Here is a 27,786-nt window from a genome sequence, read left to right on the forward strand (position 1 = left end):
CAGGAGAACTGATGTGATAGCTGGGGCTGTCACGTGACACAGGAATTAGCCTTGTGCTGCTTGGCCCTGGAAGATAAAATGAAGACAGTGGGTAGAAGGTGCAGAGAGGCAGACTGAGGCTCAACATAAGGAAAATCTTCCTAACGATGGGGCTCTCCAAGACTGGCTACCTTGGGAAGCAAGAGGTTTCCCCTCCCCTTATCACTGTTTTGTTGTTCTTCAGTCATTTTAGTCTGTCCAACTCTCTGTGACTCCATTTGGGGTTTTCTTGGCAAAGATACTGGAGTAGTTTGCCATTTCCTTTTCCAGCTCATTTTACAGATGAGGAAACTGAGTCAACCAGGATTAAGTGACTTGCCCAGGGTCACACAGCTAGTAAGCATCTGAGGCCACATTTGAACTCAGGTCTTCCTAACTCCAGGCCTGCTGCTTTAGCCACTGTGCCACCTAGCTCTCCTCACCTACAGGGCTTCAAACAAACACTGGGCAGCTAACCATGTCAGCAGTGTTGTATGAGGGACTTGTGGTCTGGTACGCAGTAGAGATGATCCCTGTGGTCCTTTTTGATTCTGTGACCCGGCCCAATGGAATTTTCCTTTTTCTCTTTCACCTCAACAAGAAATGATCCCAAGAGATCCTGCCCTGGAAGGGACAAAAACTGAAAACTGCCAGCTGGTTAGTAAGCTAGAAAACCAACATAGCTCTTGGGCAGATGATTTCTCCCAATTCATCCTCATTCCACAGAAATCCTTTGAGTCCCACAAAACCCCAGGCCTACCCTAACTAAGCTGGACAATCTCTGATTTCCCGATAAGGAGCCACAGCTCAGCATGCAAGAATGAAACCTACTCAAAAGAACAAGTTTGAGTCTGGGGGGGCGGGGTGCGGAGAGGAGGGGGGAAATCTGGAAGTCAAAATCTCATGGAAGTGAATTTTGAACACTAAAAATAAATTAATATAAAAAGAAAGAAAGAACAAGATTGACTTCCTCAACATAAGGAAAGGTCTTTCCCCCATAGACAGCAGTTTCAACACTTTCTTCCCATCTCCAACATGGGACTGCTTATGCCCAAAATTAGATGAAAAGATATATTAAATATCCCATTTAGTGCTAAATTAAAATACATTAAAATAAAGCTGCAGCCTTTGCTGCAGCTCCCTGATTCTAAAGGTGACCTAAGGGTAACTTTGGAACAGGGTCAGCGATGTTCTATTATGGCTCAAGGTACAAGACACAAAGGTCACTTAGCTTCCTGTCTCAATTTGTTCCTCTCTGAAGTGAGGATAATACCGGTTCATCCTGTGGCTGTGGGAAAGAATAGCAAGGATCTCAGGCGTGCAGTATAAATACACAACCACCTCCACTACTGGCTTCCTCAGGCCAAAAGCCTCCCTCCCACATGGCCTTTCATCCTGCAGGGTCACCATCCATCAGGCTGCTCAATCCAGGGTGGCTGCACATTCCACAGAAGGCCTGGGCATGTTGTTAGTAGTGCCAACAGTGTTCCTGGCCCTCTGCAGTCAGAGACCGTGCGAATTTATTCTGTTTGCTGATCTGTGCTTTAAAAGGGGAGCTTGTGAAAGCAAACACAGAACAAACAAGGGGGAACTCCCAAGTGAAAGTCACTCAGGTATTAAATATACTTTCCAAGTCCTGTTGCAAGCTTGATACGTAAGACTTCAGGATCAGAATGTCATATCAAGAGGAGACCAGAAGGATTTAGGCTACATCCCAGAAAAAAACGATAAATACAAACTTTATAGTGAAGAAGCTGCAGAACAGCCTAGGATAGCAAAAGAGGATAGTGCACTGACAGTCAGGAAAGCTCAGTTCAAATTCCAGTTCCAGCAATTACTACAAAACCAGGGGAAAATCATTCTGGCCCTCAGTTTCCTCATCTGTAATATGAAGTGGCTGGCCTAGATGTTTGCTAAGGACCCCTCCACCTCTAAATCCTGTGAGCTCAGGATCACTAGTCTAGAACAGAGGCAGAACTAGAGGCCAGGGCTCCTGGGTGCCAGGGCAACACTCCTTCCATCCCAGCTTATGGCCTTTTGATCCTAGCAGAACATGACCATCGTGCTACAGCTATAGCTTCTTTTATGCAATCAATGATTTCCAGAAGAGCTGCATATTCTTTTTAAATTAATTGTATCATATTTATGGTGCATTAAAAGAAGTCTACAGTTATAACAGCCCATTTGTAGAGCCTTTTTTAATTAACTTTTTTTTTTCGATCAACAAAAACAGTCTTCTCTCCCTCCCACCCCAATTGAGCAGGAAAAACAAAAAGCCTTTTACAAACATGTATAGCCAAACAAGACAATACTCCCACTGGCCATGTCCCAAAATACACACACATCTGCACTGAGTCTGCTGCCTCTCTGCCCTATGGTGAGCAGCATGTTCCATCCTAAGTCCTCTCAAACTGTGGTTGGTTACCGTGCGGATCACAGGCCTACGGTCTTTCACAGCTGTTTCTCTTTACAACGCTGTCGCTATTGGATAAATTGTTCTCCTGGTTCTGTTCACTTCACTCTGCATCAGTTCTTCCCAGGTTTCTAAGAAAACATCAACTCCAACATTGCTTATAGGACAATAGTATTCTATCACATTTGCATAACATAACTTATTCAGTCATTCTTCAACTGATGGGCACCCACTCAGTTTCCTGTTCTTTGTCATAAAAAAAAAAAGCTGCTATAAACATTTTAGCACATGTAGGTCCCCTCCCCTTTTTCTTATCTCTTTGGAGTAAAGACCTAATATTGTTGCCACTGAACTGAAGGGTATGAACAGTTTAATAACTTTTGGGGCATAGTTCCTAAATGCTTTCCAGAATGGCTGGACCAATTCACAGCTCCAGACACAATATTAATTTACCTATTTTCCTACAGGTCATTTTCCTTTTTTGTCAACTTTGCTAATATGAGGGGTATGAAGTAGAACCTCTATAGTTGTTTTAATTTGCCTTTCTCCAATTATTAGTCATTTAGAACATTTTTTCATGTGGCTACTGATCACTTAGATTTCTCCCTCTGAAAAGTTCTGTTCATCTCCTTTCACTATTTTTCAACTGAGAAATGGCTCTGATGCTGATAAATTTGACTGAGTTCTCTAAATGCATTTGAAATGAGACCTCTATCTAGGAATCTTAATGCAAAGATTTCTTGCCATTTAATTATTTCTCTTCTAATTCTAATCACATTTGTTTTGTTTGTGCAAAATTTTTTAATTATGTCTAATCAGAACTGTCCATTTTATTTCCTGCAATCTGTCTCGTTTAGTCTTGAACTCTTTCCCTATCCATATATTTGAAAGGCAAGCTCTTCCTCGCTCCTCTTATTTATGATGGCACTCTATAGCTAAGTCATGTATCCATTTGGAGTATACTTGGTATATACAGCATGACATGTGTAGCAATGCCTTTTGTAAATCAGAATCATATCCTGAAGCTTACTTACTTAAAGCAGCACATTGTAAAAAAACAAACAAAAAACACTATCTTAATAGATGTGGGATAATAGGTAAGTCATTTACCTTTATGTCTTCAGTCCATTTATTTATAAAATGAGGTTGGATTAAATGAACTGGAGATGAGAAAACATGGGTTCTAATTGCAGTTTTACCAAAAACCTTGATAAAGTTGCAGTCAAGTCACAACCTTTTTAGACTAATTTCCTTATTTGTAAAGTGGAAGGTGTTGGAAGAGATGACCTAAGGTTTCCCTCTAGCTCTAAGTTTCTATGACTCAACATTTTAATTTGTATATAGGGTATTCTTAAGGTAGGTCACACATACATTTGGGTCATCCATTTGCTACCTACCAAATGACCTCTCTACCTTACCACAAGGCAGTTTCATGATATGAATCTCAGAATATTTTAATGACAGGAAGAACAACGCATGCTATTGCGCTTACTTAGGATTGATCTCCAATGACTCAAAGGCAGTGCCTTGAGGAAACAGGTAGGCTTCAGCAAACAAGAGCTAAAATCAGATTTAGCTCCCCGGCATGCCTCAGATAGATCCCCTCTGCTCAGATGTCTTATTCTGGAACACATAAAAAAGTGTGCCATTATCTTGCCACACTTGGCTCTTACCTTCAGGTGTTATCATAAGCACCCTTCTAAAACCTCTAAAACACACTGATTCCTAGGGTCAGGCAGACAAGTACTCTTTTCAAAAACACATAAAGGTAGCTAGCTTTTTAACAACTGTTCCCTCCTTATCTTATCCATTCACTCTTACCCAATCTACCTTCCTGAATAATTTAGTTACCACATACCTAGCAATTCCTGATGGCTAGCCTTGTTTTCTCTTACTAGAGAAAGTCTGGATTTACAACCTGAGAAGGGTCACATCAGGTCCAGGTCCAGGAAGTCATCAAGACCAGATACTCCAACAGATGATAAGTAAAATAGATTTTAAAAATGTCTAAGTCACAGTGGGGTATCGGGTAGCATTAAAAGGACCACAGCAATTATATCTGTAAGAATTCATTTCAACATAGAACACTGCTTTCCAAACTAAATTGGGCCATAGAACATTTAAGGCTTCAAATGAATTCAAGGAACCCTAAAATAGTGACTGGATATAAAATACCCAAAAAATAACAGAAGAGATTAAATCCATTACCCACTCAAAAAAAAAAAAGAACTGCAGCCCTAAAGAAGTATTTTTGACAGCCACTCGTTTGATTCTTATAACCATGCCCTAAAGTATTACAAGTGTAATTTTACAGAGAATGAAAACTGAAGTTATATAAGACTGTGACTTAAAACTCATAGAGTCATTGATTTGGAACTGGACGGGCTCCTGAAGACCACCTGATCCAATCTCATCTATTTACAGATGAAAAACCAAGAAGGTTGAGTGACCTGTCCAAGAACATATACATTAAGAAGTCCACAACTGAGGGCATGTCCATCAACTGGAGAATAGCTGAATAAGTCGTGGTATATGACTGTAATGGAATACTCTTGTGCTATAAGAAATGGGAAGCAGGATGATTTCAGAAAAACCTGGAAAGGCTTACACAAGTGATGCAAAGTGAAGGGAGCAGAATCAGAAGAACATTGTACATAGTAACAGCTATATTATATGATGACCAACTGTGAATTAATTAGCTATTCTCAGTCCTGCAATGACCTAAGACAATTCTGAAGGACTTATGATGAAAAATGCTATACATCTCCAAAAAATAGACTAATGAAGTCTGAATAGAGATCAAAGCATACTATTTTTTTACTTTATTTTTTTCCCTTAGTTATTTTTCTTGATCTGTGTTTTCTTTCACAACAGTACTAACAGGGAAATGTTTTGCATGGCTATACATGTATGATCTATATCAAATTGCTTGCCAGTTCAGGGAGGGAGGAGGAAACGGAGGAAGGGAGAGAATTTGGAACTCAAAATTGTAAAAAATAAATGTTAACATTACATGTAATTGGAGGAGGTGGAGGAGGAGGAGGAAGAGGATTATTTGCACCCAGGTCCTCTGATCCAAAGCCAGTGTTCTTTCCTCAACCACCACAGCACTTTGCAGAAAACCTAGCATTTTCCATCTGCATAGAACTATGGCCTCCAAATTAAAGAGAATGTTGAACCAGAAATCTTATTAATCACCTTATGTCCACATGGCAAAAACAAGCTATATGACACCAGTGAAAAGAAAAACACATTAAACAGCTCCTCTTTCTCATGAAATCTTCCTTTGATGGTACTGAAATGCCATTCAGTCTTGATAAATGTAAAATTCTTAACATATGCCAAGAGAAACAGAGAACGAAGGCTTCAAATGTGAATAAAGGAGTCAAATTGGACCAATGGGCAAAGATGACATTTACAAATATATTGATCCTCTAGGTAAGATGTACAGAGCTTAATGCCACTACAAAGAAACTCGTAGCAGAATATATTAATATACTTATTGTCATCCTGAAATCAAAGCTAAATGGAAGTAAACAATTAAAACTTATATGTATCAGTCTTAATTACACTTTCAGAACTGTAAATTCAACTATAATAGATTTGAAAAGCATCCTAATAAAATTTTATACAATATTGATGAAATACGGGGCCAGTCCCCCAAGGCAACTATAGCAACTTTGACACTTTCTTGCCAAAAAGGAGAAAAAAATCATTAGAACACAAGATAAACAGGTCACAACTACAGAAATACTTTCTGAACAGGCAGGTGTTATTTTACCAAACAGTAAAGGCTGAAAACAAATGCACGCCACTGGGTTTGTCAAATATAAATGAAAGTGCTTTACCTCCAGAAGACGCCTACAAAATGGTCAAGAACCAAGAATGCCTTGCATGAGTAACATCCAGGTGAACTCAGCCAACTATGTTAACAAAGAAACACTGAACAAATGTCTGAGTCATGCAGAAACAGTCTGTGGAAACAGAGTAGTTTAATGATGGCGATTCAGGACCAAGTCTTTGCCATCAGAAATTATAGCACAGTTCTCCTTGATAAATACAAACAATGCAGAGTATGCAAGGACACAGTGGAAACATCAGGGCCAGGTCCAGGAAGATTCAGTACCTCTCAAATAACAAGCAATACAAGTCTCAGTGGCTAGAATTATACATCAAAAGCCCACTATTTTTCTGAACTAAGAGAAGATAAATCTTCATACAACAAATACAGACCTCACAATATCCTGGAGAAATCAACCTATTTGACTGATAAGCTGTACTGGAAGTAGACCATTGTCACTGACTGAACTATTGCCCATGAATGCCCAGATATAACACTGATCCATAAAAAGCAAAGAACAATATTTTTAATAGATGTCACCATACCTAGTACTTATAATCTCCAAGTTACACAGAACAAAAAGCTTTGAAAATATACAAGCCTAGCAAAAGAAAAGATCAAAATCAAGTGAAAAGAATAAAGGCACTTATTGTCCCTGTCATCCTACATACTACTGGAATTGTACCAAGGAGGCTTTCAGTGAGTCCGCAGAAGATAAACTTACATCCTAATACTCTTAAATCAGCTACAAAAAGCATTTTATTTTTGTGAACATGGTTGTGACACCAACGAGAGAGAGAGAGGACTAGAAATTTTCTTTATTATCTACTGACTCAAAAAAAAATCCAATTATGTACCAGACACGGAGTGATTAAAGCTGAATCCACAGAAGAAGAAAGCAAGAAACCCAATAAGGTAACAGACTTAGGAATTAAATACTAATCACACTCACTCAGCACTTCCTCCCCACCAGCTTCTATACTCTGGCAATCCCACCTTAACTCTGTGCTTTGGGACCCACATAGGCTGATGCCCATTCCCCTCCAACTGCAATGAGAACATATGCTGATCCTGCCTAGCAACCTGGGGGAGGGCAGGGAAATCAGGCTTCCTTCCAACTGAGGTGGCCCCTAGGTTAGATAAGCCCAAAGGTGACAGAGACAGCTATGAACACGCAACTCCCAACCTCCAACAACCCTGAAAAAAGTGGCTAAAACTGACTCGGCCCAGCCATAAAAGGAAAGAATGAGAGACCCAGAGATGGTACTGGGAGAGGGGGGAGAGGCTACACTGGGCCTAAATAAAAGAGGGCTTAAATCCAGCTGTTTATCCAGAAGCTTTTTAGGGCAGTGACTAGGCTTCTCATAACTTCTCAATGTGGTAGGAAGCTGAGAGACACAGACACATCTAGAGACACACACATATGCATATATCCCTCCCTGTCCCTTAGTTTCTGATTCCTCCCCTGATAACTATGGGTATGTTCCTAGTGATGGACTAAAAAGCTACATCAGCTATAGACACATGTAGATTTATGTGTGTCTACGCACTCATATATGTATTTTTAAAAGACTAAAACCAAAGATTTCAAAAGGAAGAAAATTCAGTTAAAAACTTAGAGTGCACATAGACAAATTGAGGATACTAAGTAGAAGTAAGTAAAAGTAGAAAGGAAGACTGAGAAAGGAAGGAAAAGGAAAAGTAGAAGGAAGACTGAGTACTAAATCATAAAAAAGATTACTAATTTCTCTGAATAAAGATTACAATAAAAAAGAAATGAAACCAACACCTGATGAAACACAGAATTCTGTAGACTATCAAAATACATGGAACAGTAAGATATTCCAGAATGATTTAAAAGAGAAATGGAAAAAACAAAGAGCCCCAGTTAGGAAAGAACCAATGTCAGGAATTACAGTCTATAAATCAGAAGAAATCAGCAAGGGAGAAAACTTGAAGCAAGAGTATCAAGGACCTCCAAAGAAATGAAAGAAAAAACAACATATTTGGAATACAAATATAATGAAGAGGACAATCTGGAAAAAGCAAACAATAATAATGCTTAAAAAACTCATGATTTCTATGGAAGTAAAAATTACTGATATTGAAGACAGGATGACCAGAGACAGCTTTAGGGTTGTGAGTCTCCCAGAAAAACATAACAAGTAAAAAAACTGAACACCATTGTACAGGAAGTAACAAGAGAAAACTGCCCGAACTTCTGAATACAGGCAACAAAGCATTAAAAGAACCCACAGATCACCTCCAGAAAAGAAAAATCCAGAGTTAAAAATCCAAGACATGTTAGTGTTTACAATTCAAATTGTCAAGAAACCCTAGGAAAGACCTTCAAATTGTCAACCTGTGCAGTAGTTCACAGAACAATAAATATAGAGGAAAAGCAGCAGGATAGAAGCTTTAGTACAGCCATTCTGGAAAGCAATTTGGAATTAAGCAAACCAAGTGGCTAAAATGTCCATATCCTTTGACCCAGAGATTCCCCTAGTCATTGGCCAAAAGAAAGGTTCCAAGGACAGCAAAGTATTTACAGCAGCTCTTTTCGTGGCAGCAAAGAACTAGAGACAAAATCCACGGCCATCGATTGAGGATGGGTAAACCGTGATACATAAATATAATGGAACATCATTATAACATAAGAAATGACAAATAGAATGAATACAGAGAAGCATGATCTAATGCCAAGTGCAGGAAGTGAAGGCCAGAAAAGAGTATACATAATAACTAAAACACTGTCAAGGAAAGAACCATCACAAAATAATCACAAAGAAATGTCACAAAATTACATAGAACAAGGCTGGCCCTAAAGAAGAGACAGAAGACAACTCCCCACCTCACTCTTCTGCAGACAGAAAGGGGGAAGGAGGTCCACAGGGGTGGAACAGTTAGTGTATTGTTTAGTTGTGCAGGTTGTTTTTTCCTTTTGTTACTTTTTTCCCCTAAAAAAATAATCCCTTGTTATGAGAGACAACTGGAGGGAAGGGACCATAGGGAAAAACATAGGTGGCATAAATTTCAAAATATATCGATAAATTGTATTTTTAAAAAGATAAAGATGAGCAGACAATACACTACTAACCACAATGATACATCTAGTATATTAAAGTTTGCAAAAAGCTGGACATTACATCTGCCTGGAACCTTATGATCTTGCCCCTATGGAGCAGGTCTTACAGGAGTGTCTTCATCTGACAGATCTATATTGCCATTTAAGGTTGGCAAAGCACTTTACAAATATCACATTTTATCCTCACAGCAACCCTTCAATGTAGGTACTATTATTAGGTTCATTTCACAGATGAAGAAACTAAGGCACAGAGAAGTTAAATGACTTGTGCAGAGTCACATGGCTAGTGAGATCTCTCCTGACTCCACATGAAACACTCTATCATTATCCTGGACAACAAGACTCTAATCTAGTCTCCTAGACTTTACTGGACGACTTCGGACATTCGCTTAATCTAACTCTGCTTTCACTTCTTCATCTGGGCTCCAAACAAGCCTCAGATGGTTTCTAGTCTTAAATGTTGAAGGGAAGACATAGGTACCACGGATACATCAATCAGTCATCAAGCATATATTAAGCACCAAGCAACAGGGGCACAAAAGAAGAAGCAGACAAGTAGGCAATTTAAAAAATCTATTAAATTAAATGGGCACAGCTTTCTGTTAACTTCACTTTTGAGCTGAGGAACTGAAAGCTATTCTTATAACACGACCTATTTGTCTACTGGGGGGAGTCTTTTTTTTTCTCCTTCAAATCCTTTATTTAAAACTTAATTGATTTGTTTTTTAAATTAATTTTTAAGCTTTTATATCATGGACAATCTTTTCCCAAGGAACTTAGAATCTAAAAGAGAAGACAACACACATGGAAATAGGAACATACAAGATGCATACAGATCGGGACAGCTAGGTGACACAGTGCATAGAGCACCAGCTCTGGAGTCAGGAAGACCTGAGTTCAAATCCAGCCTCAGACACATAACACTCACTACCACTCTAGGCAAATCACTTAACCCCGACTGCCTCCCAAGAAAAAAAAGAGATGCATACAGATTAAATGGAAGGTAACCTTAGAGGAGAAGGCACTAGCCACTAGGAGAATCTGGGAAAAGCACCAGCAAAAGGGAAGGCTTGAATCTGGAAGGAAGCCAGGGAGTAAGAGGAATGAGAAAGAGCATTCCAAGCCAATGGGGGCAGCCAACACAAAGGCCCAGAGATGGAGATAGAACGGGGGGCCATCTAGGCCAGTAGTCAATAATCAATAAACATTCATTAACACCTACTCTGTGCCAGGCACTGTGCTAAGTGCCAGGGATACAAAATAAGAAAAAGGAACAGTCCCTGGGTTCAAATAATTTACAATTAATGGAGGAAAGACAATACACAAAAGGAAAGCGGGAGGGGGACTTCTGGCTACGATCTATCTGGAGGGAAGAACTAGTGTAGACCAAAGCACAGTTTGAGACATTCTCAAAGCTGAAAGTGAGCTGCCATAAATATTCTAATGCCGTAAGGGAGTTCCTTTGGTAAATAATTAACCCCAGCAAATTAGCTGTATTATTTTATATTAGATTTCCATAAAAGCACAGCTGTACTATGCAAGGCACAGCAGAATTCTTCTTTGATATCACTGTGCTTTGGGAAAAAATGAACAATCAGACCCAATGAATCACACTCCTAACCTTGGCCAGTCTGTAAATGTATGACCTTGCTCACTAAGGAGACCATACAGGACCAGAGCAAACTCATTTGCACCTTAGGAGGAAAAGAAAATCTATCCACTGCCAAGATCTCATATTTCCACGTGAAGCCAACATGGTCAGTGGGTGCAGGCTTGAGTGTAGATGTGGGTGTGTGTTGTTACACCAAAACAAAGTGAGTCCAGTTACTCTAGGTCCAAAGACAGCCGAACCATCCACTGCTGCAGTAAGAGAAGCTACTCCCTAAAATACTCAATCCATTCGAAACACAAACGGCAGCAGGTACAAAGTTGAGCACAAAAACACCAAATAATAACAGCTAGCACTTAGACAGCGTCTTATGGCTGGCAAAGCATTTTACAAATATTACCTTGTTTTACCCTCCCAACAATCCTGGGAAGTGAATGCTATTATTATCCTCATTTCACAGATGAGGAAACTGAAAGGGAGGTGAAATGTATGCCCAGGGTCATATAGCTAGCGAGTGGCCACATCTGACCTCAGGTCTTCCTGACTCGAGGTGCACTGATGCCCCCTGTGCCACTTGGATACTGCTGAAGCTCTCAACAAAGCAAAAAGGCCTGAATTTAAGTCAGTTTTCTTGCAGGCCAGAAAGAGAAGCAGATTGTAGTGTAGAGAAATAAAGAAGGTGCAAGACAAACCAATCCCCAAGACTCAGCTGTTGATTTAGGAAGAAAAATACTTAGTGATGCCACAGAGGACCCTCCCCAAAAATGAATGGGACTGTTAGTGAGCTGTTTGTTGAACCAATAAAAAAAAGTGAATGGGGTAGCTCCAAATACAATGCTGACTGATTCTGTCTGACAACTGTTTTGGCTTGTTTTTATTTATTTTTACTGTCCACTGAAGCATGCCATTCCAAAAACTTACTCTGTCTTGCATTACTGTACAGTTTAACCTCACTTGGATTTCTAAAACATTGAAATTATTTTATATTATTTTTTGGACAGAAAGATTTCTGTCAGGCCTTAAGGCAGCTCTCATTACAGTTTATGTTCTTACACATAATTGAATCACATTCCTAGCACTGAACAGTTCTTAGCCCAAGCTATAGAGTTCACTCATTTTTGTTTAAGTCACAGGGGTAGAGAACTCCATATGTGGCCTTCTAGGTCCTTGGGTGTGGCCTTTTGACTGAGTCCAAGTTTTATTAAAGGGATTTGTTCTGTGAAGTTTGGATCAAAGGGCCTCACTCGAGGACCTAGAGAGCCACGTGTGGCGTCGAGGCCACAAATTCCCCATCGCTAGAAGAAATAACCAAGGCATACTGACATCTTACTTAGCTCTTCCCCAGCACTGATCTCTCAAAATAACAAAATCCTCACCATTTCTTTGAGAAACATAGCTTTGTCCTGGGCTCTCTTTCACTCATAATGACTTCTTTATAACCTTAATGTCTTGCTATGTGTGGGATAAGACTGACGAGTTTCTTCTTTTGATCATGGAGGAAAATCTCAGAACAGAATTCTACCTTCCTGTATTCAGAGACAACTTTCTCAGGAATTTGCTTTTCTAAATTGTAACCAAGCTGGACCAGGCCAAACCACAAGCAAGGAGCTAATCACTGGACACTTGGGAAGCCTGCCAACAGAGGCAGAACACCCGTATCTTCTTCTATGCCTACCCCACATTTATTCCTCATGCCAGAGATTTGAGATATGCTAATAATACACTTTATTAAAACCAAAGCAAAGAACAGTCTCCTAATATTATCCTTCCCAGAGACAGAAAGCCACCCAAGATCAAACAATACAAAAACCTGGTCCCAATCCCACCTCTTATCAAATCTCTACTTCAATTAAGACCATTGCCTTTGCCTCAAAGTAACAAACAAGAAAAAAGTCAAGAACAAGCAATTTTTAGCTAATATCCTGAATATGAAAACAGATGATTCTTTGGAACCACAAGCCTGCAATGAGTACCAGTTATTCTAAAAAAACAAAATTGAATCTTAAATCAATGTATCTCCTCCCCATCCCCTGCCTTCAGGACCTAAAAAACAGAAAATCAGCTAGCAAAGAACGTCAATGAAACAGATTCCTTTTATGAGCTTCAGCCCTTTCCAAATACACTTAAAATGTTTGCTTTTCCATTAGGAGCCATTTAAGTGAGTGATCAATACTACAATCCAGTAACAGCTACTTGTCCTTGTCCTAGTTATGAATGCAGAGACTTCACTATTTACTTACCAGCCACATTCGGGAACCTGGCAATAATCTGTCACTCCCTTTACATCTAATGCGTATGGAGCTTCTCGAGTGACAGGAGGTGCCATATCTGCAAGTGCAAACTGCAATAGTAATTGCAGATGCATATTGGTCTAAGCCTAGTATCTTCAAACAGTATCACCTGATGCTGAGCTGCAAACACATAAAATCATCAGCTCTGACTGATCTCTAGCTTCTGAAGCAAACCACAAATACACAAGTACTTATTGTGCAATCTAATTTCCAAACACAAACTTGTAAGAAGGGAGCCAATTCTTGTCCACAAACAGTGCTAAGAACAGTTGTCATGGGGGGAGCACAGCTAAAAAGCTTTCCAGTTTTCCTAGAAATAGTTTGAGGACTGCGTGTCACCCTTCCATCAGTTTTTTCAACACTTAACATCTCACTCTCACTGTTCTGAGCAGAAAAGAAACGCTAGCTTGAAGGATTTCATTTTGGGGCACAACAGGTCCTAAAGGAATGGGCAGAGTAACATGAATATATAAAGATTCAGCTCTCACAGGAGTCAAACAAATAGTTGCTTAAAAAAAAAAGATAAGGATTATACTCCTCCATTTTGAAAGGCAACTGAATCACAGTCTCATTCTAGTCTTCTGACCTTTCAATTCCTTCTGTCTCCTTTTTTTCAGCTCCTCACCCTTCTCAAATTACGTACCTCAACTCCTATGCTTGTCACTAGGTGTGCCACTCTCTAAGAAGTCTACTAGACTGTAAACAAAAATAAAGGTCCCCCTGCCCAAATCATCCAAAATTGGTCAAATATCAGTGCTTAGAAGGCAAGGAGCCTGGCTTATCAGGATCCCCATCAAAAATAATCTCAAAAACCATGGAAAAGAAACAAAATTGCTAGAAAATTCCATTAGAAAATGACAACTCATCAAAGAGCTAATGAGCAAACTAAAGAAGGCCTCTGATGCAATAAAAATACCATGGGAAAAGGGGGTAATGGGAAAATATCAGAAGAAAAATACACAAAGCAGTACCAGAAGCTGAATCAGGTAACAGAAACACGCATTAAGTGCTTTAATAAAACACACGGAAAGAATTCAAGGAAGAACTGGATGGACAATGGGAAAAATGTCTCAGAAGATGAAAAAATTCAGCACAAGGGAAACGAGAGAAATCTGAAAATCCCAATGAATACAATAAAAACAAGATTAATACAATACAAGGGCAACTATTAGGCTGAAATAAAATACCAAGCTCAGAAAAGAGTTCAATTGGGTAAAGACTGGGATGTGATAAATACAAAAGAGATGGTTTGGAGGGTGGAGGAAGAAAATCTCTATTACTGAAATCCTATAATTACCAAAGAAGAAAAGAATTTGATTGGTATACCTTAGTGAGTCAAACAAGAAATTTTTTAAAAGACCTCGCATAATCTCAAGAGAGAAAACTCAAAATGCTCATATTCACCAGCAAACTTCAAATGTACAAAAACAAAGAAAAAATCCTCAAAACCATCAGGAACAAAATGACTTGTTGGGGGGAGAGGGGAACCAATCAGGGTCTCACAAGATTTTTCTCCAAAAGTCAGAAATGATTGGGAAAAAAAACTGGAACATGAGATGACTCCCTACTCTCAGCAGAGAAGTGATAGAGTATAGGTATGGAATGAGAAATATTTTGTCATACATGGCCAATGAGTGAGTTTATTTTGCTCATCTATATTCTGTCACTTCAGGAGGAGATAAGAGTCACGGGAAGGTGAAGCAATCATTTTAAGCACCATTTATTATTAAATGTGTATTTTTTTAAAGTTCAAAAGACATATTAGAAAACAAACAGATTAAACCATTATTGTTATTTTGCTGGAGCCTTTTCTTTTACTGAAAAGTAATAAATCACATATTCTGGCTTTACTTGGGACTTTACTCCTTATTTTATTTATTTCATTATTCAAATTTGCTAGGGTTGTTATTAAGTTTCCATGCATGCATGCACACACACAGACATACACACACATAACTACAATTAAATTGGTGTGGACAGAACAAGTCTCATGGCCCATTTTCAACAAAGGTACAAAAAGACTTGACTCACCCTACACATGGAAACTCTTTTTTAGAGTATACACTGCAAGGCAGGGATCTCTAGCTCAATATACAGAAAACTCAAAATTGAATCCTTAGCAAAAGACTCTTAATATTATCCTGATAAATTTTTTTTCACTGTTTGAAATTTAAGCTCTACCCCCAAACTGAACTAATACATGCTTATAATTTCTTATAGTTTAGAACTTATAGCTTCTTATAATTTAGAACCAAAATTTCTCGTTTGAATCATCCACTACAAACTCAGGATCATAAGCTACAAAGAAAACTATCAGGACCATGGATAGTAGTCAAGCTCCAATCTAAACTCAATCCACCGGGCTGTTAAGTAAGACTATGCATTGCTCATGTGAAAAAATGAGTCCAAATGATATCAACAATTACAATCATTTAGACTTGCACAGTGTTCTACAGTTTACCAGAGTTCTCTTCACAAGCCCTCTTGTGACACAGGCAGGACAGGCTGGTGTCTCTACTATACCAATGCATATTTTCCAAAGTGACTTTCCTAGATGACAGCTAGTAAGTGGCAGAGCCAGATCCGACATTCAGGTCACATACTCTTTATCCTCTACCACCATCTCTTACAATACTCTCTTAGGTTCAATCTAGGACTCAATCCATTTATTTTTAGTTAAATTTCATTTGCACTGACCCAAGTAGCTCATTATTCAGGGACATTCTTTTGTACCAATACTTCCTCCCTCATCTCCCCTCCACAACTGTCCCCACAAATGTAATTAGGTCAGCCATAGTACCCTATTGAATTAAACATCTCTTACTGCCTGATGGATGTCCCTCTTCACCTGATCACTCAACATGCTGTCGAAGACAAATGAATCGCCAAATTTCTCAGCCTAAAATGAAGGGGAAAAATAAAAATCTTTTAGTGGCTATACACATCAGTTTCTTCACAACCACCAAAATAATTCTTTGTGAGAGGCCTACACTTGGACTTAGGAAATTTGGGTTCAAGTTCCAGCTTGACTATTAGTTATGCAATCTTTGGCCATCCATTGAGCCTTAATTTCCTAACTGGTAAAATGAAAACTCTGCTTACTTACCTTACAGATGTGTTATAAAGATTTAATGGCATAATGTATTTTAAAACAAAAAGTTTATGCTTTCTCACATTTCCTCAGAAGACCCACTGGAAAATATCTACCCAGATGACATCTATTTGGTGCAACCAGTGAATTCACAAATTGAACTGACTGAACTCCTCCTAACAAAGGGCCTTGCACAGTGCTTGATAAACTGACAAATAATTTACCTTCCAGAACCACACAATTTCTGATGACAGAAAACCTTCCAAGCATCCCAAAAAAACACTACTCTGAATATGTAATACTATCCTATCCGTGGGATAACAGGGAATACAGAGCATTGTCCTCCCCACTACCCACCACACACAGATGTAACAGTATCTAAGCTTCGGGAAAACCTTCCTGGTGGAACTAACGATAAAGCCCACAGATGGAATCATGATGGAAGAAAATTGGACAGACAGAGATATGCAAATCATCTACAAAGAGGTGATAATTTAAATCACAGGAATGGATGAGATGACAAATGGAAAGAGAGAGAAGAGAAGGTAGCCTAGGGCAAAACTTTGAGGAATCTATATTTAAGAGGCAGGAAGGGGACAAGGAATCAGAAAAGATGTAGTCAAAAAAGTAGAAAGAGAAAAGAAGGAAACAAGCATTTATTAAGCACCTACTAAGTGCCAGATATTATGCTAAATGCTTACAAATATTATCTCAGAACAACCATGGGAGTTAGGTACTATTGTCCCCATTTTACAGCTAAGAGAAACAGAGGCAAACAGAGGTTATGTGACTTGCACAAGGTCACACAGCTAGGAAATGTCTGAAACTGGTTTTGAACTCAGGTCTTCCTGACTCCAGGTCCAGAACTCTATCCACTGTGCCAACTAGCTGCCTCTAGGGGTTGAGGGGAAAGAAGAAGGGAGAAAAGTATATCAGGAAGTAACTGACATTAAGAAGAGAAATTTTTTAAAAGGAGGGTAGGGGAGAAGGAAAGCCAGATTTAAAGTCGCAGGACCTAGTTTGAAGCCCAGTTCTAATACTTACTATCTGTCTGACTTGAGGTGACTAAGCATGTAAGCATGAGCCAAAGCTTCCTATCTGCCAAAAAGGGGATGGAATAACACATGTGCTATCTACCTAACAGGGCTGTTGTGAGGCAAGTGCTTTGAGAAACTCTGAAGTGAGCTATAATTATTGCTAATGGTATTATGAAAATTAATAGAATTGCCAAAGCATTGTGACCAGAACTCCTAAGTGACAAGCAACTACCCAAGCTTTACAATGTGCAGCTTGAAGCCAGAGACGCTATAGGGCCTACATAGAGGACCAAACTGAGCCTCTCAGCCCTTCATTCTTTTGCAGGAAAAGTGTCTTTCATCTCCAAAGGTCTCGAGATAGAAAATGCTATCCACATCCAGTGAAAGGACTATAGAGTTTGAATGCAGATCGAAGCATACTATTTGCTTTTTTTTTCTTCTGTTTTGTTTTGTTTCTTCTTTCTTGTGGTTCCTCCTATTGGTTCTAATTCTTCTTTACAACATGACTAATGTGAAAATATGTTTCATAGGAATGGAAATGTAGAGCCCCTATCAGATTGTATGCCACCTTGGGAAGGGAAGTGGGGAGGGAAAGGGAGAAAATTTAACACTCAGAAGCTTATGGAAGTAATTGTTGAAAACTAAAAATAAATTAAATTTTAAATAGTGTCTTTGTTTTATCCACTCTCTATGGCTCAGAAGCAGCTCAAGACAGCTAGATGACAGCCATCCCATTGTCTAGTTTTCCCACTCCAAAGAACTAAGGCACTTTAAAAGGGGCTGTAAAGAAGCAGGTACTCACCTCTGTCACATAGCCAGTGGAGTTCACGAATTTCTCAAATTCAGCATTACTGACTTCGTACAAATCCATGTAAAAGGAGTTAATTCTGACCCTTCTGGCAGGTCCTTCCCCATCCTGACTTATTTGAGGATCATCTGTGCCCATCGTAAACACACCCGCAGGAATGTGGGCCATCTGGAAAAGAGGTAAAAAACAGGGAAACGTTGTGCTGTTATTTCACTGTGCAGGAGGAAGAGGACTGGATTTGTCATCAGAACACAAGGGGTCTAACAACGCCTGACTCTGGAGCCTTGCAGTCCCTGCCCTTCTTTAGGCCTCAATTTCCTCAACCGGAGAATAAGGAGTTATACTTTTAGTTCTACTATGAATAAAAGATGAAAATGTCTTTCCTTCAATTAGTAACGTCATCTTAAACTCCACAAATCAGAAAAACAACTGTCCTTGAAAGTTACCATAGCCACTCTCTTAAAATCAATTCTTCCTAGAGAAATATATTCAATTCCATGTTTCCAAGTAAGTATTTCTATTTTCTGTAAAGGCATTGAAATGAGAATCAATAAGAAATATTCCAAAGAGCAAAGAGATCAATTCACAAAAAAATTAATATTAGAAAAGGCACATTTTTTCCAAAAACTTTTATTTTCTTATATTATTTTGCTCAATCCTTAAAAAATGAGTCCTTCCATTAGAACACTATAGGTTCGTCCTCAAAAATCCCCTACATGACTTAGAGGAAGTAAAACAATTTCATTCTTTCCCTGAGTCATTTCAAATATTTTATTTGTCAAATCTTTTAGGGTAATGAAGGAGTAAAGGAAAGGAATAAATGGTATATTGAACTAAATTGCTGGAAGCTTTCTAATACACCGTAGGGCAGGAAGGAACCTTACTAAGCCAGTCCAATCCCCTGATGTTACTGCTCAGTAAGGTGGGGGTGGCAGAGATTGGGCAGCAGGAAGAAGGCGAGTAAAAGGGCAAAGAACACAAAAACCACTCATCAACCAACATTTAACAAAAGGCTAGGATCACAGAATGTTGAATAAACCAGCTGCTAAGAGTTCAATTTCTACTTCTACTTACTCAGTAAACAATCAATTAATAGAAAGCATTTATTAAATACCAATCTACCAGGCACTGCGCTGGGACCTGGAGATAGCAAGATAAAAATAAAAACAATTCCTATCCTCAAGGTGCTTACTTTCCACTGGGAGAACACAGCAAGTTCACAAATGACTAAATAAAAGAGGCACAAAATAAGATAACAAATGTTTTGGGGGGAGGGGGTAAGACATCTGGAAAGGCTTTTTAAAGGAGGTAGCACTTGAGCTGAGCTTTTGAGGGAGGCAAGGAGGGTGAAGATTTCCAACATGAGGGGAACAGACTATGTATACAGAGGCAGAGGTATACAGAATATTATGTTCACCAAACAGCAAGTAGGGGAGTATGGAAGGAAGGGGAGAAAGATAGAGAGACACAGAGATAGAGAGAGAGAAAGAGAGAGACAGAGACAGAGAGACAGAGGCAGAGAGGAAATACATTGATAAGTCCTAGCAACTGATTGGAAACATGGGTTTAGTGAGAGTGAAGAGCTGCATATGACTTCTAAGTTGTGAACCTACGTTCCTGGAAAAACAGTGATACCCTGGACAGAAACTCAGGGAAATTAAGAGGAAAGATGGGTTTAAGTGGAAGGGAGGGGATAAGGGGGAAGATATCATTAATAATTCTGAAAAGGAAACAGAGAAAAATCAGAGAGGTATTCCACCGACTCTCAGATATGATATTTGGGTCCATCTACTCCATGTTTCAGCTTTCCAAAACACTTATATGTAAGACATTCAGGGATCTTTCAGAAATAGGTATTTAAAGTTAGAGTCAATATCAGAATCTTGTTCTCACATGATCTATCACAGTGAGAAATTTACCGCTAGATAAATCTGTCTTCAATGCCAAGGACAAGCAAGTACCTCAGTAGAATAAAATCCCCTAATTACACAGCTGTAGAGCACAGACAAGACCACTAGGTAGGTAAGGCAAAGCAGATTTAACCTTTTTTTAAAAACAAATTTCCTAATGCCTAGAGATAGCACGAAGTGTAACAGACCGCCTCCAGAGGCAGTGGATTCCCCAACACTACAGGTCTTCACAAAAAGATCCATATAGTGTTATCATGAGGCCCCAATATAAAATACTAGGTCTACAATTCCTTCAGATGTTTATAAGACTCTTCAATCCTTAGAAACTCAGCTTTCTCTTGCAATAACTTGATCTCTACTTGCCCATCTGTCCTATCAAAAAAAATGGGAAAATGTTATCCATAATATAAAAGTTTAAAAATTAGTTTAAAAACAAACCAGTGAAGTTTTATAAAGGATTTAAAGAAGGGGGGAAAAAATTTCCCTCAGCAGACACATTGGTCCTATTATTAGAATAGCTGTCAATTCCTCAGTTCAAAAGTGAAGTCAACACTAAGATGTGCCAATTTAATTTAATAGATTTTTTTTAAAATTACCTAGTTTTGTTCCCTTATCTTCTCCCGCCTGAACGTGAATAACAACAATTCTAAAAATTTCCATTGTGGACTCCTGTCCTAATTTTTTTTTCTTTTATTGAGAAAATAAGGCTACAGAAGACAATTTTCCATTCTAAAGGTTGTAGATAAAAATAACCTGTTCTACCCTGAATAAAACATGCTTCTCAAATTGAACTAATGAAGTGAATGTTGTCCCTTCTTACAAACAAAAAGTGTTCTGAACAGACATGACAAGCCACAAGTAGTCTTTGGCATTTGAAAGTCCCTTGGACAGCAAGGAGATCAAATCCGTCAATACTTTAAAAAATTAATTCTGGCTACTCACTGGAAGATAAATACTGAAGCTGAAACTTCAATATTCTGGCTACATAATGAGAAGATGGGACTCACTGGAAAAGACCCTGATATTGGAAAGATTAAAAGCAAAAAAGGGGATGGCAGAAGAATGAGCATGCACTTGGACAGACTTCGAGAGACAGTGGAGAATAGAAAGGCCTGGAGTGCCATGATCTTTAGGGTCATGAAGAGTTGAACACAACTGAACCACCGAGAAACAAAACATCTTTGCCATGGGGGCAGCTGGGTGGCACAGTGGGTAGAGCACTGGCCCCGGAGTCAGGAGGACCTGAGTTCAAATCTGGCCTCAGACCATAATACTTCCTAGCTGTGTGACTCTGGGCAGGTCACTTAACCCCAATTGCCTCACTTTAAAAAAAAAATTTTTTGCCATGGTCTGCAGCCAAGTCTTGCCAAGTGCAGTTGTAACAATGCACAGAACTCTCAATTCTTTCTTTCTGGGTCAGCAAGTCAGTAGTAACATTCCCCCAAAAATTCAAATGGGAAGAAAGCTCCCTCTGCCCACCCCTGGTACTCTTCATTCAAGTCAGGTTTATGAATGACTGAGGTAAGTGAAGAAATCATCCTGTTTTCCCATTCAAGCTTTATAGTGACTCAGAAAAAAGGATGCATAAATAACAATAATACTAGCAGCTCATAAAGTGCTTCCCTACAACTCCATAAGCTACGTTGTGCATGTATTTGTGGTGTCCATTCAACAGATGCAGAAACAACAGCTCAGCCAGGTTTAAGATTTGGTCTTAAGCAGCACAGTGAAGTGGTTAGAGTCCTAGACTCAGAATCACAAAGACCAAAATTCAAATCCTGCCAGACCTCCTAGCAGCTTGGCTATAGGAAAGTCACTTAATCTTCTTCAGTCTCCCCAAACTCTAGAATACTTCAAATGGTTACTGATTGGTTATTGCCAGTCTCACACATCTGATAATTATGAGAGCTGGGACTCAAACCCGAAGCACAGACACTTCATAAATCTCACCCTTTTTCTCCTCCTTCCTCTCTCTCAGGATGCATGGCGTGAGGGCTGCTCATTCACCTTTGGCATCCCCCTGGCACTCAACTCTGACCTGTGGCTCCAAGAAGCTGTAGCACGTGCAGTGGCCACACCCCAGTAACACCGTCTCAGCAGACGGCTAAACCAGGCTGAGGGTAACCAACAGTCCTCCAACCTGTCTGTGAGTTAGCGGGGATATCTACCCCAAGCACGTGAAGACTTCCATTGGAAGAATGGGTGGATGAGAACAATTTGTGTCAACGGCCATGAAGGCAGCTGAAGTAGGTGCTGTGGAGGTTTAGAGCTTGGTCAGACATTGAAGATGCCAAGCCACCCGCTGCTTCCTAGACCAAACTTTTGTCCCACCCTGGACTTCGATGACTCTGGAAGAGAGAGTGAGGCTGACGACTTGATGCAACTCTGCCCCGATTAAATCCAATTCACTCACAAGTCAAGACATTATCTGTGATGTCACCGGTTCTCTTCAAAAATGAAGGAGAAACAATATTCAGCATCAGCAAGAAAAGTAGAGAAACTTGACTTTAAATGTGTTATAAGAGGAACATGTTCAGCCATTTAGCCTCTAACCATTCTCTCCCTCCCTCTCCCCACACAGAGACAATGAACACTAACCTCTTTACCTTATCGCCACTTTAGAGGGATTAGCAAAGCATAGACTATCTTCAGCAATATTAAAAAACAGACTAATCAAAAATTCAATTAGCCTAGGACCAGAGTGAACAAATTATTTTATTAAAGGGATTTGTTCTGTGAAGTTTGGATCCAGTCAAAGGGCTTCACTTGAAGACCTAGAGGGCCACATGTGGCCTTAAGGCCACAGATTCCCCACCCTTAGCTTAGAGTCTATTAGGAGAATAAAAAAATGCACAGAAAAAACTAGAGTAAAATGCAATTATGTTTAAGTTTGGAGGAATTCAAAGGAGAGACTATCCCAAAAGGGAAAAGTTCAGGGAAGATTCATAGAGCAAGTTTCATTTCAAGACAACTTATGGGTAGGGAAAGGGGCAGTATCATTGACTGTAAAATCTGGTCTGAATTGCACAAAGTGCAACCATTCATATAATTTTATTGTCCTCAAATTTTGTCCCTTAAATAGAGCTGTTATGCTAAGAAATTTCTTAAGGTTGAAACTGCAAAAGGGAACTGTTTTGTTTCAAAGTACTAGGATTTACAGTCAACTCAAGATCATTTTCACAAAGATAAACTTTCATCAAAATGGATTTTCAGCCTTACTTAAAACGAAGCTTTCAGTTAGAGCCTTCTGATGTTTTCCTCCAAAGTTTCCTTTTAAAGCAAATTGGCATGTTGTTGTTGTTCAGTCATTTCTCAGTTGTGTCTAACTCTTCCGCACCCTATTTGGGTTTTCTTGGCAAAGACACTAAAGTGGTTTGCCATCTCCTTTTCCAGATAATTTTTACAGATGAGGGAACCGAGAAAAACAGGGTTAAGTGACTTGCCCATGGTCACAGAACTAATAAGCTCTGTGATATGATTTGAACTCAGGAAGATGTCTTCCTGATTCTATGCCCACTGCTCTATCCAATGCCAACACCAGTTGCCCCAAGTTGGCATATACAATGCCTTATGTTCCAGAACTCTCCTTACATGTCAAGCTAGCCTATATATGGCATTTCACAGGTTACAAAGTACTTTTCCACCATTCAAGTTTTATTTTCTTTTCCCCTCACTAGTATTCTCTTAATACATCATAAATACTAACACAGTACTATCAATGATTTTACTAATGAAAGGACAAATGGAAAAGTCTTTATCTTGTCCAAGTTCTTACTTTTGAAATAAAAAGCTGAAAAACTCAGGTATTTATTTTTTCCATTAAAAAATTATCCTTGTATTCTGAATATGATTTACTACAGATCTTAATGTGTAATCTTTTAATATCATGATGATCCACCAGCTGGTTGCTATTTTTGTTGAAGGAATGAATCAAAGTCCATGCCTTATATTTCCAATAAAAGTACTGGTTCCTTTAGGGCAAGAGCAGCACCTTATAAATCCTCACATCTTTTGTACTGCACTTATCACAAGTACAGCATTCAATCAAACTGAAAAGGATACCACCCCTAGACCAAGTGTTCTTAACCTTTTTTGTGATATGAATCCCTTTGGCAATCTGGTGAAGTTTATGGACCCTTGCACAGAACAAGATTTTTAAGTAATTGCTAAATTTAAGGTATAGGTTAGTAAAAATAAAGATTTTTTTTTCCCATCCAAGTTCATGAACCACCCCCTGAAATTATAACCACAGATCCCTTGGGACAGACTCCAGGTCATGAAGTCCCTGGTGTTATTTCATTGCATGTTAGGATCACAGGAATAATCACAGGTTACATAAGGATTTAAACTTGGAAGAAACTTTAGAGAAATGTCTAGTACAAAAGAGATACCCACCAAGGACACTGAGACAGATACATCTGACTCATTGAAAGTAGGATAATAGGCAGTAGAGCAATTTTCAGAGTAAGCCCACAGTAACCTTACAATGGACTAATATTTATAGACAAAGGAAAACGGGGGGGGGGGAGTACTTTCTTTCAAGCAATCTATATTAATACTCTAGACAAGCTGCAGCCTAACTTCCCTGAACCTCCATTGCTTTATCTATAAAAGGGGATAATACCAGGAGTGCTCACCTCACAGAGGAAATATCGGTGAGCACATCACAAACCCTAAGGAATGGCAACTATTACCAAAGACCAGTAAGTTAGACATCCTTGAAAACTTGAGGGTTGAATAGTCTTCAACTCCCACTTTGAAACACTAAGGAAATAAAATCCAAAACTCTCAAATTAATAATGGATAATGCTACTTCCCCATTATGACAAACATTAAGAAGTCTAAATTCCTACAAAATCCCTTGAGGACATCCTAAAATAATTAGGAAATGTATTTTAGAAACTCCATAGGGGGCAGAAGGACACAGGAATCTTTCACTTTCAAGGTCCCTAATGGTCTAGAAAGGCTACAACTGCTATGGAAATGACTGATCCAGATAAATATTTAGACAAACCACTTGCATGTTATAAAATGATATCATGCAGCCTGTTGAAAACGTCCTAAGCTACACTTAAAACTCCACTAAGGCTTTTTATATTTATATTTATTGTTATATTTATATTCATATTATATTTATATTTATATTATATTTAGAGCTGGATGAGACTTTGGGGGTCCAGTGCTCACCCTGATCCTCTAACTCCAAATCCAACACTTCTTCATCTATATCATGAAATCCCTCATTTTACAGGTAAAGAAAAATGAGGCCCAGAGAGGTTAAGCAACGTGATGAAGGTCACACAGCTAGTTAGTATCCTGAAGCTCCATTAGAATGTGAACTTTTTGAGGGCAGGAGCCAAGTCCAGGCTCAGCTGCCAGCACAGTGTTCTAACACGTGGTAAGCACCGAATGCGGGTTGAAGCAAGAACCTACTAAAGTCTCATCCAACTAAGACCAGAGAAATCTCAGCTGTACCTCCTCCTCCTGGTAACAAGGTACAAGTCCAAACACTGGAAAAGATTAAATCAGTAGACATTCATTAACTGAGTCAGGAGAGCACCACTTCCAAGCTGCGTGGGATCAAGCCTCAAGGGTAGGGAAAGGGGCAGGATCATTGACTGTAAAATCTGGTCTGAATTGCACAAAAATGCAACCATTCATATAATTTTATTGTCCTCAAATTTTGTCCCTTAAATAGAGCTGTTATGCTAAGAAATTTGTTAAGGTTGAAACTGCAAAAGGGAACTGTCTCACGAGCTTGAAAGGAATCTGAGAAATCACCTCCAACCCCTTTATTTTACAGATGAGGAAACTGAGGCCCAAAGAAAAAGCATCTTGCCCACGGCCACACTAAACAGGCAGTTAAAAGCAAAACTGAGATTTGAAATCAGGTTGTCTGACTCCAAATCCAGAGCTCCTTCCACGAGGAGATGGTATCTCCCCAGACCGAATGCAGCCGGGCCACTCCGAACGCATCAGCCACAGGCCAAACCCGCCTAACCCCAATCCGGAAGCACCGGGGGGGGGGGGGGAGAGGGAGGGAGAGAGAGAGAGAGAGAGAGAGAGAGAGAGAGAGAGAGAGAGAGAGAGAGAAACCTCTGGTCCTCCCGAGTCTCTCCTACGTAGCAAGCTCCCCCCAGCCCGTGCCCAGGGCCCCCTCCCCCCTGCCGCCGACCTGCGGGGGCAGCACCGGCCGTTCGAAGGAGGCCCGCTCCACCACATTCGCCTCCCGGGAGTATCTGTGCGCCGCCGTCCCGGGGCGCTGGGGAGAGCCGCAGCCGCATGTCCCCGCCGCGTGGACCGCGTCGGCTGCGGCGGGTCCGGCCTCGGAGCCCAGGCCCCGGGCCGCCCCCACTGCCCCAATGATCAGCGGCCGCAGCAGGAGCAGCAGCAGCGGGACCCGGCGTGGCCGAGTCAGCCCCGAGCCGGGCGCAGCCATGTTGTCTGAAGAGCCATGTGACCGCGCGGAGTCACGTGAGCCCGGGCCCTCCAAAGGAGCCGCTGGAGCGCATGCGTGCGCCCGCTTCTCAGCCCTTCAAAGGACTGGGTGTGGGAGGTCTGTTCTCGGCGCTCTCGTCGGTGCTTCTCCCTGTTTGGTCAGAAACGTCGTTTGTGGCGCCCGGAGTAGATGCCCAGGAAGTATATACATATATATATAATACACACACACACGCACACACGCACATACCTGCTAGTTCTGTGAACCTGGGCAAGTCATTTAACCCTGTTTGCCTCAGTTTCTTCATCTGTAAAATAGGCTTGAGAAGGAAATGGCAAACCGTTCCAGTATTTTGCCAAGAAAACCCCAAATGAGGTCACAAAGAGTCTGAAACAATTGAATAACAACAAATGTGCCAGGCACTGTGCTAAATGTTGGTTACATAAAAAGAAGAAGAAGACAATCCATGCCCTCAAAATCTCACTCAAGATTAGGTGAATTTTCTGTCTATAATGTGGTGCCTCTCCTTCATCCCTTACAGAATATGAACACTCATTCCACTGCATTCATATAACTTAGTTTGTGAAGGCAGTCCCCAATAACAGGAACATCTCTTGTTTTCACCTTTTTGTTATCACAAATGATATTGTAATGGACATTTTTTTTCTGCAAGGCAGTTGGGGTTAAGTGACTTGCCCAGAGTCACACGGCTAGTAAGGTGTTATGTCTCGGAGGCCTGATTTGAACTCAGGTCCTTCTGCCTCCAGGGCTGTGCTCTATCCACTGGGCCACCTAGCTGCCCCTGTAATGGACATCTTTATACGTTAGTCTTTTCTTGCTGTCACTGACCTCCTCAGTATATAGTCTCTGAAGTGGGATCTTTGGGTCAAACAATATGAACAATTTAGTGACTTTTATTTTACAGGATCATAGGTTTAAAGTTAACAGACACCACAGACATCATATAGTCCAATTCCTATATTTGCCAGATGAAGAAACTGAAATCCAAAGAGGTTAAGTAACTTGACCAAAGTCACGTGGATAATGAGTTTTGGAATCCAGATTCAAAACCAAGTCATCCAACTCCAAATCCAGTGCTCTTTCTACTGTCTCTTGCATATTCCAAACTATTTTCAAGATAATTCACAGCTCCTAAAGCAGTGAAATAGCATGTCGGTTTTCCCACAGGTCACAACAGGTTTCCCCATCACTGCTAGGTTTGTTAGCACAGTGCGCAGCACATA

General features: G+C 40.0%; 1 protein-coding gene across 2 annotated transcripts in view; it reads right to left on the reverse strand.

The window, feature by feature from the left end:
• Window positions 1–26,572, reverse strand: part of SUMF1 (sulfatase modifying factor 1) — a 101,680-nt gene extending 75,108 nt beyond the window's left edge. Inside the window, exons 1-3 of one of the 2 annotated variants that reach the window (XM_020968446.2) lie at window positions 26,279–26,572; window positions 18,188–18,361; window positions 16,082–16,156 (exon numbers count right to left, since the gene is read on the reverse strand). In XM_020968446.2, the coding sequence (XP_020824105.2) occupies window positions 16,082–16,156; window positions 18,188–18,361; window positions 26,279–26,542 (513 nt within the window). In that variant the 5' untranslated portion in view covers window positions 26,543–26,572. The remainder of the gene's footprint in view (window positions 1–16,081; window positions 16,157–18,187; window positions 18,362–26,278) is intronic. The other variant, XM_078152158.1, reaches the window with a different exon arrangement.
• Window positions 26,573–27,786: the final 1,214 nt, after the last annotated feature.

Source organism: Phascolarctos cinereus, unplaced genomic scaffold (assembly GCF_003287225.1).
Source record: "Phascolarctos cinereus isolate Bilbo 61053 unplaced genomic scaffold, phaCin_HiC Scaffold_4;HRSCAF=312, whole genome shotgun sequence".
Taxonomy (NCBI): domain Eukaryota; kingdom Metazoa; phylum Chordata; class Mammalia; order Diprotodontia; family Phascolarctidae; genus Phascolarctos; species Phascolarctos cinereus.